Below are 17386 nucleotides of genomic sequence, written 5' to 3'. Positions count from 1 at the left end.
CAGAAAGTATAATCAAATCCACAAGGACTTCAGCTATTAGGATTATCATATATGAAATATATGGTAACATGGTTAATATGTTTAAAGAAATAAAAAAGAGAGACTTGAAAACATGAGCAATAGACTAGAAGAAAATACAAGCAGATTTGAAAAAGAACCAAATAGAGGCTCATGAATTAATAAAAAATATACCTGAAATTCAAAACTCAGTGGCTGGTAAACAGCATATTAGACAAAGCTGAAGGAAGGATTAGTGAACTGGATGAAACATTTGAAGAACTTATCCAAAACTAAGCTCAGAGAGACCAAGAAATGAAGAATATGGAGTGGTTGAAAGGAATGGAGGACAAAGTAAGATTTCTAACATAACTTAGAGTTTTGGAAGAAGAAAAAAAGAGATTGTAAATATAGGCAATAGCAAACAAACAAACAATGGTTGAGTATTTTCCTGAATTCTGGAGAGATACCAATTCTCAGATTCAGGAAGCCAAATGTTTCTTAGCAGATAAGTAATATAAATTCATGTCGAGATTCATAAAAGTAAAACTACAGTGCTCCAAAGTATTCCTGTTGACTATTTAGGAGAACCCCTTTAGACATCAACATAGAGAATGTCACTTCCATACCACTAAAGGTGGGGGAGGCGGGGAGAGGAATGGAGTGGTTACAGGTTGTAGTGGTGGTGGTGGTGATGGGGTTCTCAATAAATCCAATGTAAGGCAAGTAAATTGGAGAATGTTAACAAACAGAGGAGCCCAGTCATTGTAGAGGGTATACCAGAGATGAGGACTGAAGAATATGAAACTCTAAGCCCTTCCAGACAATGAAATGAAGCTGCTGATAAATTTCTTCTGTCAGAATTAGCTCAAGGTCTTGGGGTAAAATAAATTGAGATACAACCTTGGAAATTATGGAAGTCAAATGTCTACCAAAAAAAGAGACAAAGATTGATTTTTTAAAAAGTATAGTAGCCCTAGCCAGTTTTGCTCAGTGGATAGAGCATCAGCCTACAGACTGAAAGGTCCCAGGTTTGATTCTGGTCAAGAACATGCACCGTGGTTTCAGGCTTCTCCCCAGCCTGGCCCTGATCAGCGCGCATGCAGGAGGCAACCACTTGATGTGGCAACCAATTGATGTGTTTCTCTCACCTCAATAGATCTCTCTGTCTTTCCCTCTCTCTTCCACTCTCTCTAAAAAAAAAAGTCAATGAAAAAATATCCTTGGATGAGGATTTAAAAAGGCTTTGATCAGGAAATTGCTAGATCATCAATTCAAAAATATTATTTAAAATTATTCAGAAGTTTCCTAGATTTTCCACCTTACTTATATAGCCTAGATGAGATTAGACCTTGGTTTGTAGACATAAGTCAGTCATTTCATCATTTATTTCAGAAAAAAAAAATCAAATCTGTCCTAAGTACTAAGCAGGATGCTAGGTTCCCTTAATGCACCAACTATACAACAAAAAGATTACCTATAATAAAAGGCAGAATATTTTAAATGCCCCAACAGAGGTAAAAATAAAGCACAGGAGAATTTCAGAATAGAGAATATTCCAATTTGGTTGGGGAAATCAGGTAAAAGGGACATGTGAGATGAATATTAAAAAAAGAACTGGAATTTTTTTCTACCGGTAATGAAGAAGACTTTAGGTAAGTAAAACATCATACCTTAGAACAGGGGTCCTCAAACTACGGCCCGCGGGCCACATGCGGCCCGCCGAGGACATTTATCCGGCCCGCCAGGTGTTTTTGCTGCCGCTGCCTGTCCTGCTTAGCAGCCGACTTAGCAGTGTGCACAGGAATTTGTTCATAGTTTTTTTTTTTTTTAAACTATAGTCCGGCCCTCCAACGGTCTGAGGGACAGTGAACTGGCCCCCTGTTTAAAAAGTTTGAGGACCCCTGCCTTAGAATATATTGGTTGGAAGTCTTCAAGGATGTTTAGGGAATAGCAAATTATTAGTTTGCTTCATGTATTTGAAAAGTGTTAGGAAATAATAACAATCCATTCCCTCTCACAAAAGAGTGTGTAGAATTGAATTTTGGGGAGCCTTAAGTTCATAGCTGAAGAACTCATACTTAATTTGGTAGGCAATTGTAATTATCTGGGAGGCCTGTCTCTAAAGCTCATTACAGATGCTATCTGGCTTTCAGAGTCCATGTTCTTAAGCACTCCACTATGCTGCCTATGGACAATGATGCCTATTTATAAGACCAGTGATTTTTTGGCAATATTTTAAGCACTTGATGGATATCTGGCCAATAGAAAAATTTCAGCATTGCTGAGGATTTGAGAAGGACAACCATAGGGCTCTCAGTCAGACAGGCCTGGAGTAACATCACAATGGCTGCCCAAGAAGAGCCTCAAGCTCAGTTCAAACCTGTATTGGTTGGTGACAGTGGGACTGGAAAAACTACACTCATGAAACATCTGACTGGTGAATTTGAGAAGTATGTAGCTACCTTGGCTGTTGAGGTCCATCACCTGTGTTCCACACCAACAGAGGACCTATGAAGTTCAATGTACGGGATACACCTGGTCAGGAGAAATTTGGTGGACTGAGAGATGGCTATTACAGTCAAGCTATATGCTATTATAATGTTTGGTGTAACTTCTAGAGTTACTTACAAGAATGTGCCTAACTGGCAACATCCCCATCATGTTGGGTGGCAACAAAGTAGAGATGAAGAACAACAGGAAAGTTAAGGCAAAATCATTGTCTTCCACTGAAAGAAGAATCTTCAGCACTACAACATTTCTGCCAAAAATGACTACACCTTTGAAAAGCCCTTCCTCTGGCTTGCTAGAAAACTAATTGGAGACCCTAACTTGGAGTTTGTTGCCATGCCTGCTCTTGCCCCACCTGAGGTTGCCATGGACCCCGCTTTGGCAGCAGAATATGAGCATGACCTGGAGGTTGCTCAGACCACCACTCTCCTGGATGAGGATGATGACCTGTGAGAAAGGGAAGCTGGAGTCCAGCATCAGAAGTCTAGTTTTATAGGTAACTGTCATAGGATGTCAATGGTGCAGCGTTTTGGGGCACTCTGTTATATAGCTAAGCAGAACCTGTGCTTGATCTTTGGGATGCTGAAGGAGATGAATGGGTTTTGGAGTAAATATAGCAGTTAAAAAATATCTTCATTTTTTGAACCTCCATATTTAGCTGTTTTGGAATGCAGTTGTTTCCTTATTGAGTTTCAAATATAAAAATTCTGCAGCCACATCACAATATTCAGTGCTTAAACCTTGTTTGTTACCGTCATTCCTATTCCTTTTCAATTAGAATGAGAATAAAGTTGATTTCAAATATCTAAAATAAATAAATAGGTACAACCATAAACAGGTGAATAATAAATCCAATGTAGTGAGGGCTTTGTGGGAGCAGATGCCTTTTACACTATACATTTTTTTCCCCCCTGTAGATCAATCTGGTATACCACTAAAAAAAAAAAAAGCCATATTATGAAACAAGTTTCTCTTACCCTGGTAAATTTACTTTTGATGTTTGTGTCAAGAAAATAGTATAAAAGAAAGAAAAATAAATCCAAGGATATTTGTAAGTATATTCGACTAAAAAGCCAAACGTAACCAAAATAATCAGGATTTAGGAACTGCTTAAATAATGGTGGTATAATAAAACAAAACATGTTAACATAGCGTAAATGATACCATATAGATAAATACCTATTTTCAATAGCTATTTGAAAAATATTAAATAAGAAGTAGCATAAACTATTATATATTGTTTATTTCTTATAGAAATTACGTCTATAAAATGTGCTTGGTTTCTGTAGTGATAAGGATTGAAAGAATCAGAGGATCTTGGATAGTTAATAACTTATGGTAATGGAACTTTTGCAGTTTTGTTGATTATAATTTTTCATTATATAGCTAGACCAATAGACAATGAAAGATATTCTTTGAATTGATACTACACAGTTAGGCAGTGAATGTGATGGGGAAAAAGAGACATTTTAGGGGACTAGGAATCTGAATCTAGTCACTGCCCCTTTAATTGTCTGGTCCTGCAAGACCTGTTTACTCCCATTTTAGAGAGGCCACAAACCATCCCCAGACAAAGTTATCAGTGCTGGCGCCAGGCCAGGCCTTTGAGGACTCAAAGCCCCAGCACATGGGGCTCTTTAAGAACTTGCAAAGGGGACCAGAAAACCCCATATTTGGGAGACAAAGGACTGGGAAAGATATAAAAAGGGATAGCTTCCTCCATGTTTTTGCTCAGAATTTGAAATACATTTTTTCTCTGAGCCCACTGGCATAATAATAATAAAGTGTAATTCCATTTCTCTAAGTGTTGCTTGGTTTTTCTCCGGTCTTCTGTAACAAATGTATTCATAGATGACTATCTGTAAAGAAATCCTTTACTGTGTAAGGGAAAATAGACTCAGTTTTCCTTCAATTCTTATTCTATTTCTTTCCAGGAGTTTTAAACTTGTTCTATTTTTTTTCATGTCTTATATTGTCAAAGAAAACCTCATAATATAGTAATAAAGTAATATAAACTCTCAATTATACTCTGATTGGCATGCTAAATAAGGTTAGTCTTGTCTGTGAAGTCTCATGTGATATTGTTTGAAATAGCAATAAAAACAAGGAACACTTAAGCCAAATACATAATAAAATTACTAAATTTGAAAAGATGTGACATCTACTAACCCAGATATTAATACTTTATTAATATAAACTATGTGAATATCTCCCTGAAAGAATTATCACACACATTTAAAATGTACAAAGAGAAATTTAAAGTTAACCTGCATCAATACTTTCTAGCACATCAAAAGGACAATGAAACTGCCTGGCCGGCATGACTCAGTGGTTGAGCGTGAACCTATGAACCAGGAGGTCAAAGTTCGATTCCCTTTCAGGGCACATGCCCGGGTTGCAGGCTCCATCCCCAGTGTGAGGTGTGCAGGAGGCAGCCGATCAGATGATTCTCTGTCTGATAGAATCATCTGATCATCATTGATTGATTTCTATCATTGATGTTCTATCTCTCTCTCCATTGATGTTTCTATCTCTCTCTCCATTCCTCTCTGAAATCAATAAATTTTTGTAGTGATAAGGATTGAAAGAATCAGAGGATCTTGGATAGTTGATAACTTATGGTAATGGAACTTTATGATGTTTCTATCTCTCTTGGTTTCTATCTCTCTCTCCATTCCTCTCTGAAATCAATAAATTTTTTTTTTAAAAAAAGGACAATGAAACCAACAAATAACAATATACAGTCCTGATGACATAGTAAGTGGAATTTGACATAGCTCTTAAAAGTTTCCTTTCAGTGTTCAGAAAATCTTGCTAGAGAGTAACAACAAGTCATTAATGCATAATGGTCTATTTGAAAGCATAATGGTGGTTTACACGATGTATAGGATACAGAAAATAACCAAGAAAACATATGGTTTCAAGCTTACAAATCTTGTCAGATAAACTCTCAAATGCAAAACTAATCCCCAGTACTAATCAAATTCAGGAAGCCTAATTAGAGCTGTTAAGCCTGATCTTCCAATTTGGCATTTGCCCAAAATGTGGTCAGGAGCACTAACTACTTTAGTGTATAAAAACAGAGATTATCCAAAAACAATATAAGAACATCATTATCTTCTGAGTAATGACACAAACTAGCATATACCTCATAAAAAGTTAATGATCCCTTTTTGTTTGAAGAAAAAGAATCACATTTCTGATGAAAATGTTGTTATAGTAATTATTTTTCAGTCTTACCCAGAATGGAAGAAATATAGTAAGTATGTATTAGTTCAGGCAGCTATGAAATGTATAAAAATAATATTCAGATTGCTATCACAAAGGTGGTAAAAGTGTTCCATTCACAGTTGCCCTATTTTCTATCTCATTACACGCTCCCTAGGTGACCTCATCCAAATGCTTAATTTCAATGACTGCTTGTTCATCTATTAAACTTCGAAATTACCAAGACTATAACTTCACTACCTATTTTCATCAAGTAATCTGCCACTTTTAGAAAGTAGTTCCCTTAAAGAAGACCCCATGTGAATGCTTATCAGGATCCATCTATTCTAACTTGCTTCCTTCCTGTCTCTCCTAAGATCAATGCCTTCTTCTTGTTCTGACCCCCAGTATTACTCAATGAGTTTTTCTCTTTCACTGTGCCTCTCTCTTTACTAATTCTTTCCCCTGGGCATTGAAATGGAATCCAGTTAAATGCTGCTCCTGCCCCTCAATATCTAGCAAAACTGGCTCAAATTCTGATGGCCCTCTCTCTTAAGATTTTTGCAATCCTTAGGTGCTTACAATCATAGCCTCTCCCGCCCCCCCACACCCACACACACACACACACACACACACATGCACACCCAGTCCTTTCTGTTCTACAGCCCTGTGGTAGGTTTCCACAATAAAATCACTCACACTTAAGATTGTTGAATTTAATTATTGACTTGTCTGAGAGATTAAGGAAGGGTCCTATTACCCAGCACTCAATTTCTGCGTCTTCCTCTCTCAACTCGTGTCTGTTTCTCTATCCTCACACTTCGCATTCTCTTCATTCTGAATTGCTCTAGGAACACCCAATTCACTTCACTTCTGATGTCTTGGTGCAGCCAACCCATTTTCTTTTTCTACACATTATCAATTGCTAAGTTCCACCAACAGCTGTCTTAAAATCACTTAAATCTATCACTTTTATTTTATTTCTAGGCCAACACATTGGTTCACCTTTCTGCCCCTCACATTTGGATTACTACAGTACAGGGAACTAACTACACTCGGGCCTTCGACTCTGCCCTCTTCAATGAATCCTGTACAGACCTGAAAGATGTGTCTTTCTAAAGCCATCCTACACCATGTTAGTTCCAAGGTCAGAATTCTTTAACAAATCCCAGTTCTCATGTGATAAAGTCCAATTGCTTTGCCTGGCATTTAAGACCGTCTATAACCTGGTCCCAACCTAATTTTCCAGGCTTATCTTCCAGTCCTCTGCCACCTGAACCAGTCAGATGGTTTTTTGCATCTACTTGCATGGTCCTGCCTCCCCAAACCTGGAATGTGTTACCCCTAGGCTCCAGCTCTCTTAACCCACTCGTTTTCACATCTAGTCTCAGATATTGTCTAATCTATCAAGCCTTTCCTGGATCTCTAAGTCCACAGAACTCTTTACCCTTTGGATACAATCTCATTTCTCTCAATCCATATTAGGATAATAATCATCTCTGCTTGCCAGGGACTGAGGGTGTTTCTCGGGTCATGGGACTTTCAGTGCTAAAACTTAACGGTTCCAGGCAAACTAGGCCAGTTGGTCACCTTATCTGTAATATATGTGGTGACAGTCCTAGGGAAGGAAAAGAAGGCAATACATTTTGTGGATGCCTACTGTGAAAATTCAGATGGCCACAGAAAACTCCATGGAGGGGAAAGAAAGGTGAGTGAGGACACGTTGTACCTAAGGATAAGCCTGGGGCTGAGACCTTCAGATGAACATGAACACACAGCTAAAGGGAGTCCACTTCTGCAGTTCCCTGCATTTTCCTCCCACCACCACCACCAAGGAATTAAGAAAAGCAAGGGCAATAAAAAAATACATTTCAAGTAAAGGATTTTTCTTTTCTTTATTGATTAAAGCATTACATATGTGTTCTTATCCCCCCATTACCTCCCCCCAGCCCCCGGTTGTGCCCTCATCCCCCTAGTGTCTGTGTCCATTGATTATGCTTATATGCATGCATACAAGTCCTTTGGTTGATCTCTCCCCCTCCCCCCCACCCTCCCCTGCCTTCCTTCTGAGGTTTGATGGTCTGATCAATGCTTCTTGTCTCTGGATCTGTTTTTGTTCATCAGTTTATGTTGTTTATTATATTCCACAAATGAGTGAGATCATGTGATATTTATCTTCCTCTGACTGACTTATTTCGCTTAGCATAATGCTCTCCAGGTCCATCCATGCTGTTGCAAATCAAGTAAAGGACTTTTAATAAGGAGCTACGTGGGTGGGTAAAGTAAAAATCTTAGAACCAAGAGGAAAATCTAGACAGGTAAACAACCGTTTCCTTTTATTGTTACATTGGAAACAATCAGAATCAAAGTTATTTGCCACTAGGAGAATTAAGTGAAACCCACAAGCTAAGGTCAAACTCTCTGGAGGTTTTCTAATGCCAAGTTGAAATCCAAGGTGGATTATAAAGGTTTGGTAAAATGGCAGCAGACAAACCAGTCAGAGAATTGTGTTAGAAATTTATAACATCCTGAGTCACCTTGAGTCACCAAGGGTCCTGCTTGGCTTTCTACTGATATTTGACCATGTCATATAGAACTGTATAACTTTATCTTCCTTAATAACCATTTACAGCTGTAGTTCATTGAGAGGACCAAAGAACCTTTGATAAAGTTAATTCGTGTATCAAAGTGGCGGCCACTCCAGTGGTCCAGCCCAAGTCACAAATCTAAAGCTAAGTCAGCTTGCACTTATGGGAAATGCCTCAAGGAAACCTAACACCAATCACAATCCTCCAACTCAGTTTTAGAGACGTTACCTTACCCTAGAAAATAGGACCTTATATGGAAATACTTGACTTCCAGCAAATCATGCACTGTTACTGTTGTCTCTTCTAAAGCTCCATAAAACTCCCTCTTGCCCAAAATTCCTCAGGAAGCATTCTTCACTGCTTCTGAAACTCTGTACTTTCCCAATCCATGGACTGTTTTTCCTTGAACAAAGGACATAAACTGTGGAGAGCGGCTACAGCGTTTGGACAGTTTCAATCCTCTGACTAATGAGAAGGCACGGTCCTCTCTTGGCAAAGCCACATGCAGGTCCCGCTTGGAGGGCAAAGCCCTCCTAGCACCATTATAGCCAAAGGCTATGATTGTAAGCATGACCTTATGGTCTGAACCTGTGGTCCTAGGTGGCTGAGTGATGTGGGCTGTGGGAGGTGCAGCAAGTGCTGCCAAAACAAAGCTTGATAGAGCTCTCAGGTGCATGTAATTAAGTAGATTCGAAACTCACGATAACATTGTAAACATCTTGGCCACGCCCTTGCTTTGCCTCAAGGGCTCTGACTATAAAACAAAGACTCTGGCTTACATGCTGTGGCACTGTCTCTCCATCTGACAACAGTGTCCCACCTAGCCCCAGCTATATTCTCTTATCTGTTTTCTTTAATCCTTCACCACCCCTCCTCAGGTTCACCACTGTCCGTGCTGGACGCAGTTCAATAAACTCTTTACTAAATTGTTTTAGCTTTGTGATTGGCACTTCCTAGAAAAAGCATCAGCTCTTTGGTGGAAATGCATGGGGACAGAACCCATCACAAGCGAGAAATGGGGGACTTGAGAGAACTCACCATAGAAAATGAAGTGTGGCAGAATGAATGAGCCAATTTAGCAACAGGCCCTGAAGGTCAAGTAAGGGGTATTGGATTTGAAACAATGTGGTAGTTTGAACCTGAGCCCCTCTGCTAAAAACAAGACAATAGGTCCACAATGAAGTTGCTCCCAGACATGGACTCTTAAACCAGTCAATCTACTTGGTAGACCCCTACTATCTCCTAGAGAAAAATGACCTTGTGATAACCAATCTGCTTTTTTTGCCTAGCATAACTTCTTTGTTCCTGCTTCCTACTGCCTATGAAAGTCTTTCATTTTGTTCAGTTCCTTGGAGCTCCTTTCAATAAGATCCTTAAAATGTCCTCAGTTGAATTTACTTTTTTAAAACTTTCAATCCAGTTACCTTGGCAGCGTATCTTGTCTTTTTGGGAGAAAAAGTGCTGTTGTGTGTAAAGGAACATGCTATCCCAATGAATTTTATTGCTCTCAGAAGTCCAAATAATCTGTGACATCACCCACCCTGCCCTATCCCTTAAAGCACAATGTAATTTATAGAGGAGGAATTGGTCTTCTAATCTGCAAGAGACTGTCACTGAGGACTAAGAGGATCCACCATGGCTGGGTAAACCACCAGTCAGCTGATGTCTGAAGAGGACAGAGGAGTTCCTGGACAGGAGACTGGACCAGGAGAGCTCAGTGAGGCAGGACTGTGGCTAAGGGCAGCCTGGCATGATTAAGTAGTGATGTCAGGCACCATTTGGAATCCCAGAAGTAGCATATTTTGGGGTGGCATATTCTGATCCCCTTCAATATTAGCATATATTACTTTTTAGTTTATTACTTATTGCAGTTACTTATGTTTCTTTCTCTATTAGGTAGGTGATCAACTTAAGAAAAAGACCTGTCTTATTCACCTGCTCAACCTCAGGAGGGAGCTCAGGCATTAAATATCAGGGGAACCTATCGTATGTACCTTTCTAATCAGCCCATAATTGCTTTAGGTATGCAAACCAAATACTCAACTTGCTAGAATTATTTTAATATGAGAGTAACAAGCTTTATGACTTAATTTGTATGATCTGTTGTTGTACTGAGGTCTTTGCTTCCATTTTAGGATACATTCAAAATAAGCCAAATGTTATTCGAAAAACGCTAATTTGTTGAGAGATGTACCTAATTTTCTCAGTGCATGGTTTCATTGTACTTAAAAGAAAAACTCAAAATTCTTTACCAAGGTCAAAATAATTTTTAAATAATTAAATCGCTCTTTCTTCCATTTTACTCACACCAGTTCTTTAACCTGCAATAACCCGTAGCCAGTTCCCATTTAATTTGTAGGCATAAACCATTGTTAAAAATGAGATACTCTGCACAATTTGGCTTTTAAAAAAGCAAAATAAAATATCTGACACTACTGATGGTCAAGGCATCGTTCCTATACAGCTTGCTCTTCCCAAATATTTTGTAATCAGAGATCTGTGTTTTGAAAGCTCTTTGCAAAACTAAACACAGGGATCCTCAGGAGACCCTAGGCCAGGAAATGCTTTCAGCCGGGTCCCAATGTCACCCCTCAAAGCGTGGGACGGGAAAGGCCGGGCCACGGGAAATGGCTGAGGGCAGCCAAGGGCTGCAGGGGGCCGTCCCGCTCCGGGGCGAAGGCGGGGGCCCAGCCTCGCGGGGCCGAGAAGAGGCCCAGGTCTCCGCGGCGCCGGGATCGCGGCTCCCCAGCCCCTCCCAACCCGCGCAGCCCGAATCCGGATACCACGGGTGCGTCGGGGCGGCCCCTTCCGCTCCTTCCGGGCGCCGGGCATGGGCATGCATCTCCTGCGGGGACTGCGGCTCGCGGGGCTCGGTGCCCACGCAGGCCAGCTCGCCGCGGCCCAAGCTCAGGCCGCCCACGGCGGCCCCCGGCCCCGCGCCCCGCCCCCTGGGGGGGCCCCGCCCCGCCCCGGCCTCCGCCTCCGCCTCCGTTGCGCGCCCAGCCCGGGGCCGCTGCGCCCGGCCGCCGCGGCTGCCGCCTGCAGGGACGCTCGACCCGCTAGCGCCGGCACCAGGGAGCGCCCCGAAGCGGGTGAGCCGGGGCTGCCCAGCGGCTGAGGGGGGCCGATCGGAGCCTGGGGGCGTGGGCCCCGCTCAGCGCTCGGCCTTGGGGAGGAGGGCCCGCTTCGCCCCGCGCCCCAAACACAGAGCTTGGAGCGCGCGCGACCCCACGCCCGCCCCGCGCGGATTCTCCTCTCCCTCCCGCTTAGCTCGGCGGAGCCCGGAGCCGCCGGCGTGATCGGTGCTGTTCGTAGCTAAGCGCCTTAGTGCACGCACTGTTGGTGCGACTGGGGCGATGGGGACCACCCCAAGTTTCCGTTGCGTTTCCCGTCTGACCTTGTGACCCTAAGTACCGACTTCATAGCAGCACACGCCCTCCGGTGTTTGAGAGCAACACAACACTCAGAGGAGCTCCCCTTGTATCCTATATCACAAACGTGCAAGACCTGACCACAGAGTGTCATTGAGGATCGTGTCCTAAGTGTTTGAAAAGGACCTTTTTAAACTGGCGCCAAATCTGTGGTAGGACCCAGAATCAATTTCCAGCTGATGTCTGCGTTCTCTGTGAATTGAACTTGGTGCCTGGAGCTCCCAATTAGAGAAAAGGTGCTGTTCTGTGAGCTCTTTGTACTAGTAAATACAGAGAGAGGAAAAGCATTACAATGTTAATTGTATTATAGAATAGCTGTTAACTGGTGTAAGTACTTATGTTTACAGTTGTGGGCATGAAATGATCAAGGCCTTGTGGGTGTGTTCAGAGAGCTTGAGTTTTTGAGATAGCTTATCTGGGCTTTTCCATACTCGTATTAAAGTTTAAGATGTTTTTGGAGGTTACTGTTTCCTTACATTTCTCTTCAGATATTATTGTTGTCTTTCTTCCATTTCTCTCTAGATATTGGGTTGTACTTTTACTTTTATGATGAAGAAACCAAAGCATGGAGGTCAAGTGACTTGTTGATTGTCACAAAGATGTTACTATATTTACTAGCTAAGCCAGGACTAGCATGGATGGCTTGGACCCTTTCGGTTGGTTCTTGGGGGATATACCAAATGTGTCTATCTAGTAGAATGAAGAGAAGTCTTGCTTAATAAAGTCATGCTTTATTATCCAAAGAGGAAGCTTGCATTTGTGTGACAAAGAGCAAACTGTCTGTCCTCCCCCGACCCCCAATTGGCCTGTCTATGATGAACTCATTTGCTAAAGTGCACATGTACTTGAATATTAGTTAGTGTATGGTTTTATAATGTATTTTAAGTGTACACATTGTTTTCTTACAAAATTAATTCTATTTAAAAACATTTGAATAGCAGAAAGTGGGAAAATACAAATACATTGAAGGCAATTATGTCAGCATTTAGATATTTATATCCTTTAGCCTTTTCTTACGTAATTGTAATCATAGTATTATATTTGCTTTTTAAAAAGTCAGTATTTGGTATCCACTTTTTTTTTTTTTTGGTTGTTGCAGTCTTCATAGCCATTACTCTTGTTGTCATTAGCATGAGTATGCTTGGTGTAACCTTATCCCTATTAGGCACTTCAGCGGTTCCACTTTTTCTTTTTTGTTTAAACAAAGCTGTGAGGAATCTATGGCAGCATACTGTATAAGATAGATACCCAGATATAGCAGTAAGAAGAACATTTTCATGGCTCCTGATCTGTTGCCAGACTGCTTTCTGAAAGGATTATTTCCATTTACAGCGCTATAAACTGTGTCTATTAAGCGGCAGTGGTACATGTTGCTGGAAGGAGCAGGTTTGGCAGCAGAATGACTGGACTTAAATTCCAACCCCAGACCTGGCTGTAACCTTGGGCAAGTTACTTAATTGGCTAGTCTGTAAAAATCAGTAAAATAATAGTACCTCCCTGATAGCATGGTTGTGTGGATGAAAGGAGTTACTGTCTGTAAAGTGCTTCTGGCTGTGCTTGGCATATAGCACAGGTTCCATATTCGCTCTTGTTAGTAGTAGTAGTTTGCCAGTTTGACCTCATCTTTGAGTTATTAGTGCAGTTAGAAGCATTGCTTTTATTTGGACTTGTACAAAAGATGGAATTTTATTTGAAATATGGCTAGAACAAATTTTAAGTACTCAGAACAATCAATTTATGGTTTAAGTGCTTTACTTAAGGGTCAGCTATTTTAAGGCAGTTTTCCAAAAGCAAAATATTTACACCTTCTGTAAAAGAAAGTGTAGTTATGATGGATGTGTTTAAGTCATGTCTGCCAGCCTTTGCCTAACACTAAAGCTTAGAGAATTGGAGGAAGGCTTCTAGGTTGAGAAAAATTGCTCTATAAATGACCAGCAGTTCTTTCAAGAGTTACTTGGAAGTGGTATGGTCTTTTTCTTGAGTTAATAATTCATATCTACAAAAATGGTTTCAAGTATTCTGTAATTTAATGGAATAAAGTTTATATTTCACATTCTAAACTTATTTTGACAAACATTGCATTTAAGAGTATATATATATCCTACCTAATAAAATAGTAATATGCAAATTGACCGCACCTTCGCTATGACCAAGCCACACCCACCAGCCAATCAGGGTGAGTATGCAAATTACCCAACAAAGATGGCGGTTAATTTGCATACGCTGAGAGAGGGAGGAGTGAAGACTGAAGACAACTTAGAAGGAAGAGGGAGGAAAAGCGGAAAGCAAGGTGGCTGCCAGAGGAAAAGCGTGGGCGGGGCGGAGCGGGGTGGACCGGGGCGGAGCGGGGCGGGTGGCAGTGGCGAGCGGGTGCAGGCGCGGTGGCCGCAAAGGTGGTGGCAGCGCACGTGGCCGTAACAGCCGCTTGCAGGATTTTCCTGCAAATGGGCTACTAGTATATATATATATATATATATATATCTGTATTCTTTAATATGCTTTATTTAAAAAGATGGAGAATGACCCTAGCTGATTTGGCTCAGTGCATAGAGCATTGGCCTATGGACTGAAGGGTCCTGTGTTCCATTCTGGTCAAGGCCCCTTATCTCGGTTGCAGGCGTGATCCCCGGCCCTGGTCAGGCCCCTGCAGGAGGCAACCAATCGATGTGACTCTGGAACATCGATATTTCTATCTCTGTCTCTTTTCCTCCCTTCTACTCTCTCTAAAAATCAGTGGAAAGAAGATGGAGAATGACGTTGAGCAAGTCATATTACGCTTCAGTATTTTTATGTTGTATAGGATAGTAGTACCTTTCCTTCATTCACCCTGTGAAAATGACAATCTGTGATGTGCTGAAGCTGCCTTTAAACACCAGGAGTTATTTTCTCATGGGCATTGAGATATCTATATTGTAAGTGTATCTTGAGTAATTTATCATCCACTCCCAAATGTGTGCTTACCTTTATTCAGTCATTCAGTACAAATGTATCGATCACCTCCTGTGAACTGATCACTGTTGTAGGCATCGAGGAATCAAAGGAGAATAAGACAGGGCACTTAAGGAGCTTAGAGTAAGGCGACCACATTGATAGGGGTGTACTTATGAAAAGCTCCCTCTTTCACTTCCAGAAGTGTCTGGGTGTGGTGGGTAAACTATATAGTCCCTATAGCTTAGAGTTTGTGAGAAAGACAGACCTGTGGACATCTAAACCCTGATGTTTATGCTGAGACAGGAGGAAGCACTGGGTACCTGGAAGGAGACTGGATGACCTGACTTGGTGCTGAGTTGGGGATCAGGAAAGTTGTCATTGATAGTAAACATCTGATTTGAGTTTTTACCTTTCAATTGATTGTTCTCAACTGTTAACACAGTCTCTTTAGTCTGAGGTAGAAACAAAGAATGGAAGAGGTGAAGGGATTTCCTGGGGCAGTGTTTTTCAAACTTTCATTGCACATTAGACTCACCCTGCCAGGCTTTAAAAAAAATACTGGAAGCCAGCCTGATCCCCAGAGATTGTGATTTAGTTGGCCTGGGGTGGGACCAGACACTGGTAATTTAAAAAACTTCCTTAGGTGATTCTAATGGGCAGCCAGGATTTAGAATTTTTCAACTGGGACAACCTTGTGCATATTCAGTTGCACAACTACTACTCTTTGTTGCTTGCTTTGCAGCTGTACGCTACATGGCCAGCGATGATCCTTTATGTGTGTTGTATGTGCCCAAAGGTAAAAGGTATTCATTTATCTATTAAAACTTTTATATTGCTCTATTAAAACTTTTGTTTAAGTATAAACTGTAGTTTTCAATGCAAACATAAAAATAGAAAGGAAACTGTTACTGGTTTTTACATATTTCAAATAGTTGTGAGCTTATGATTAGACTCATAGTAAATTGTAAGATCTTTTGCCTTTTTAAAAAAATATTTAGCCCAGCCAGCGTGGCTCAGTGGTTGAGCATCAACCTATGAACCAGGAGGTCACGGTTCTATTCCCCGTCAGGGCACATGCCTGGGTTGAGGACTCAATCCCCAGTGGAGGGTGCAGGAGTAGTCAATCAATGATTATCTCTCATCATTGATATTTCTATCTCTCCTCTCTTCCTCTCTGAAATCAATAAAAATATATTAAAAAATTTTATTTATTTATTGAATTTATAGAGAGGAAGGGAGAGAGAGAGAGTGTGTGTGAGAGAAACATCGATTTGTTATTCCACTTATTTATGCAGTCATTGGTTGATTATTGTATGTGCTCTGAAAGGGGAGGGAACCTGCAATCTTGGGGTATTTGGATGACACTCTAACTGAGCTACCGGGACAGAGCAAGATCTTTTGCTTTTTTAATCATTGAATTTCCAGAAAAGCATATTTAGAGTCAAATATTTTTTACTGAATTTCCAATGTTAATATAATAATGGAGAGGAAAGATTTAAAAGTCTTTATGGAAGAAAAAATAAAGATCAGAACTTACACAAATGAGAATACATAGTGATAGTTGTTAAAAAGTAAACACGAAAAAGACTGACAAAACCTTGTTGGTTTGTTTTCAAAAAGTATGTGAAAAAGTATAGGTTTCGAATTAAGAAAATATAGCTATAAATGATCTCGAGGATTATTGATTAACTAAGTCTTCATCTTACCCTTATTTGAATACAGTTCTTCAGAAAATTATTAAAGTTGTTTAACAAAAATGCATTTATAAAAATGTAGACTCTGGGCACATAATATGAATATAAGTAGTTTTACAATATATTTGGATACAAGTGGTATTATTTCTTAACATGTTTAAATTTCTTTTTTTAGTTCCAGTGGGCTTTATTGAGATAAATTACAAAAGTCAAGACTTTATCAACCCACTTTTTCTGAACTTTATAACCTCAGCAGAGACTTTGGTCCACATGTGCACCTACAATCTAATACCCCCAAACAAAAACGAAGCCCCACTGGAACATTTGCCAATTAACAGAAAGCCAATTGTCCCTTCCTCCACATGTTTGCAAAATTTTGAGTCCCCACTGTTCATTTCTCAGTGGAACTGGTCCCTTGTGGCTAGGGACAATGAAATTATACCCCATTTTCATTGAACAAAAATTTTCAGGTTTTAGTTTTGTTTCAAAAAAGGAATAGTGATTTTGTTTCCTCCAGGCACCCCTCTCCCATTGGTTAAAACACAGTAGCCTGTATCTTCATAACTCCAACCCTCCCCTTCCCTGCCCAGCATTTACAGCGAATTTAAATACACTTCCTGATGGAATCTGTCAGCTGTGGAGGGGCAGAGTCCAGTGCCAGGCTGGCTCCTGCTGACCTATAGCCTTTGGACCCTTAACTCTTTACCCCAAAGATAAGTTTTTAGATCAGGAGTAGACTTTCTTTGGGAGTTTACTCTAACATGTTAATTCTTATTGAATTTAGTTAGTTGAGCTGTTTTACCTTAGCATATAAGTTAATTAAATTAAATGACATGTTTTTCTTTTTTGTGATATGCTAAAGAAGAAATAAATTCCAGTGAGTGTGAAAATATGTCGGGGAAAAAGAAAATGTCAGAAGAATTTGAAGCCAATGCTATGGATTCTCTGGTAGACATGCCACTTGCTACTATAGATATTAAAGATGATTGTGGAAGTAAGTACTTTATTAAATAAATATTCAACTTAA

General features: G+C 40.5%; 1 protein-coding gene and 1 pseudogene across 6 annotated transcripts in view; both read left to right on the top strand.

Annotated features, from left to right (window-relative positions):
- Positions 1 to 2343: 2343 nt before the first annotated feature.
- On the top strand, positions 2344 to 2961 carry LOC103283153 (GTP-binding nuclear protein Ran-like; annotated as a pseudogene).
- Positions 2962 to 11293: 8332 nt separating this feature from the next.
- AKAP7 (A-kinase anchoring protein 7) overlaps positions 11294 to 17386 on the top strand; it is an 86578-nt gene continuing 80485 nt past the window's right edge. For 2 of the 6 annotated variants that reach the window (XM_054722284.1, XM_054722287.1), the window contains exons 1-3: positions 11337 to 11395; positions 15408 to 15461; positions 17222 to 17353. In XM_054722284.1, the coding sequence (XP_054578259.1) occupies positions 15419 to 15461; positions 17222 to 17353 (175 nt within the window). In that variant the 5' untranslated portion in view covers positions 11337 to 11395; positions 15408 to 15418. Of the gene's footprint in view, positions 11396 to 15407; positions 15469 to 17221; positions 17354 to 17386 lie in introns of all 6 variants that reach the window. The other 4 variants (XM_054722288.1, XM_054722289.1, XM_054722286.1 and 1 more) reach the window with 3 other exon arrangements.

Source organism: Eptesicus fuscus, chromosome 10 (genome assembly GCF_027574615.1).
Source record: "Eptesicus fuscus isolate TK198812 chromosome 10, DD_ASM_mEF_20220401, whole genome shotgun sequence".
NCBI lineage: Eukaryota > Metazoa > Chordata > Mammalia > Chiroptera > Vespertilionidae > Eptesicus > Eptesicus fuscus.
Note: the sequence above shows the minus strand (reverse complement) of the source record. Positions and strands in the feature narration are given on the sequence as shown.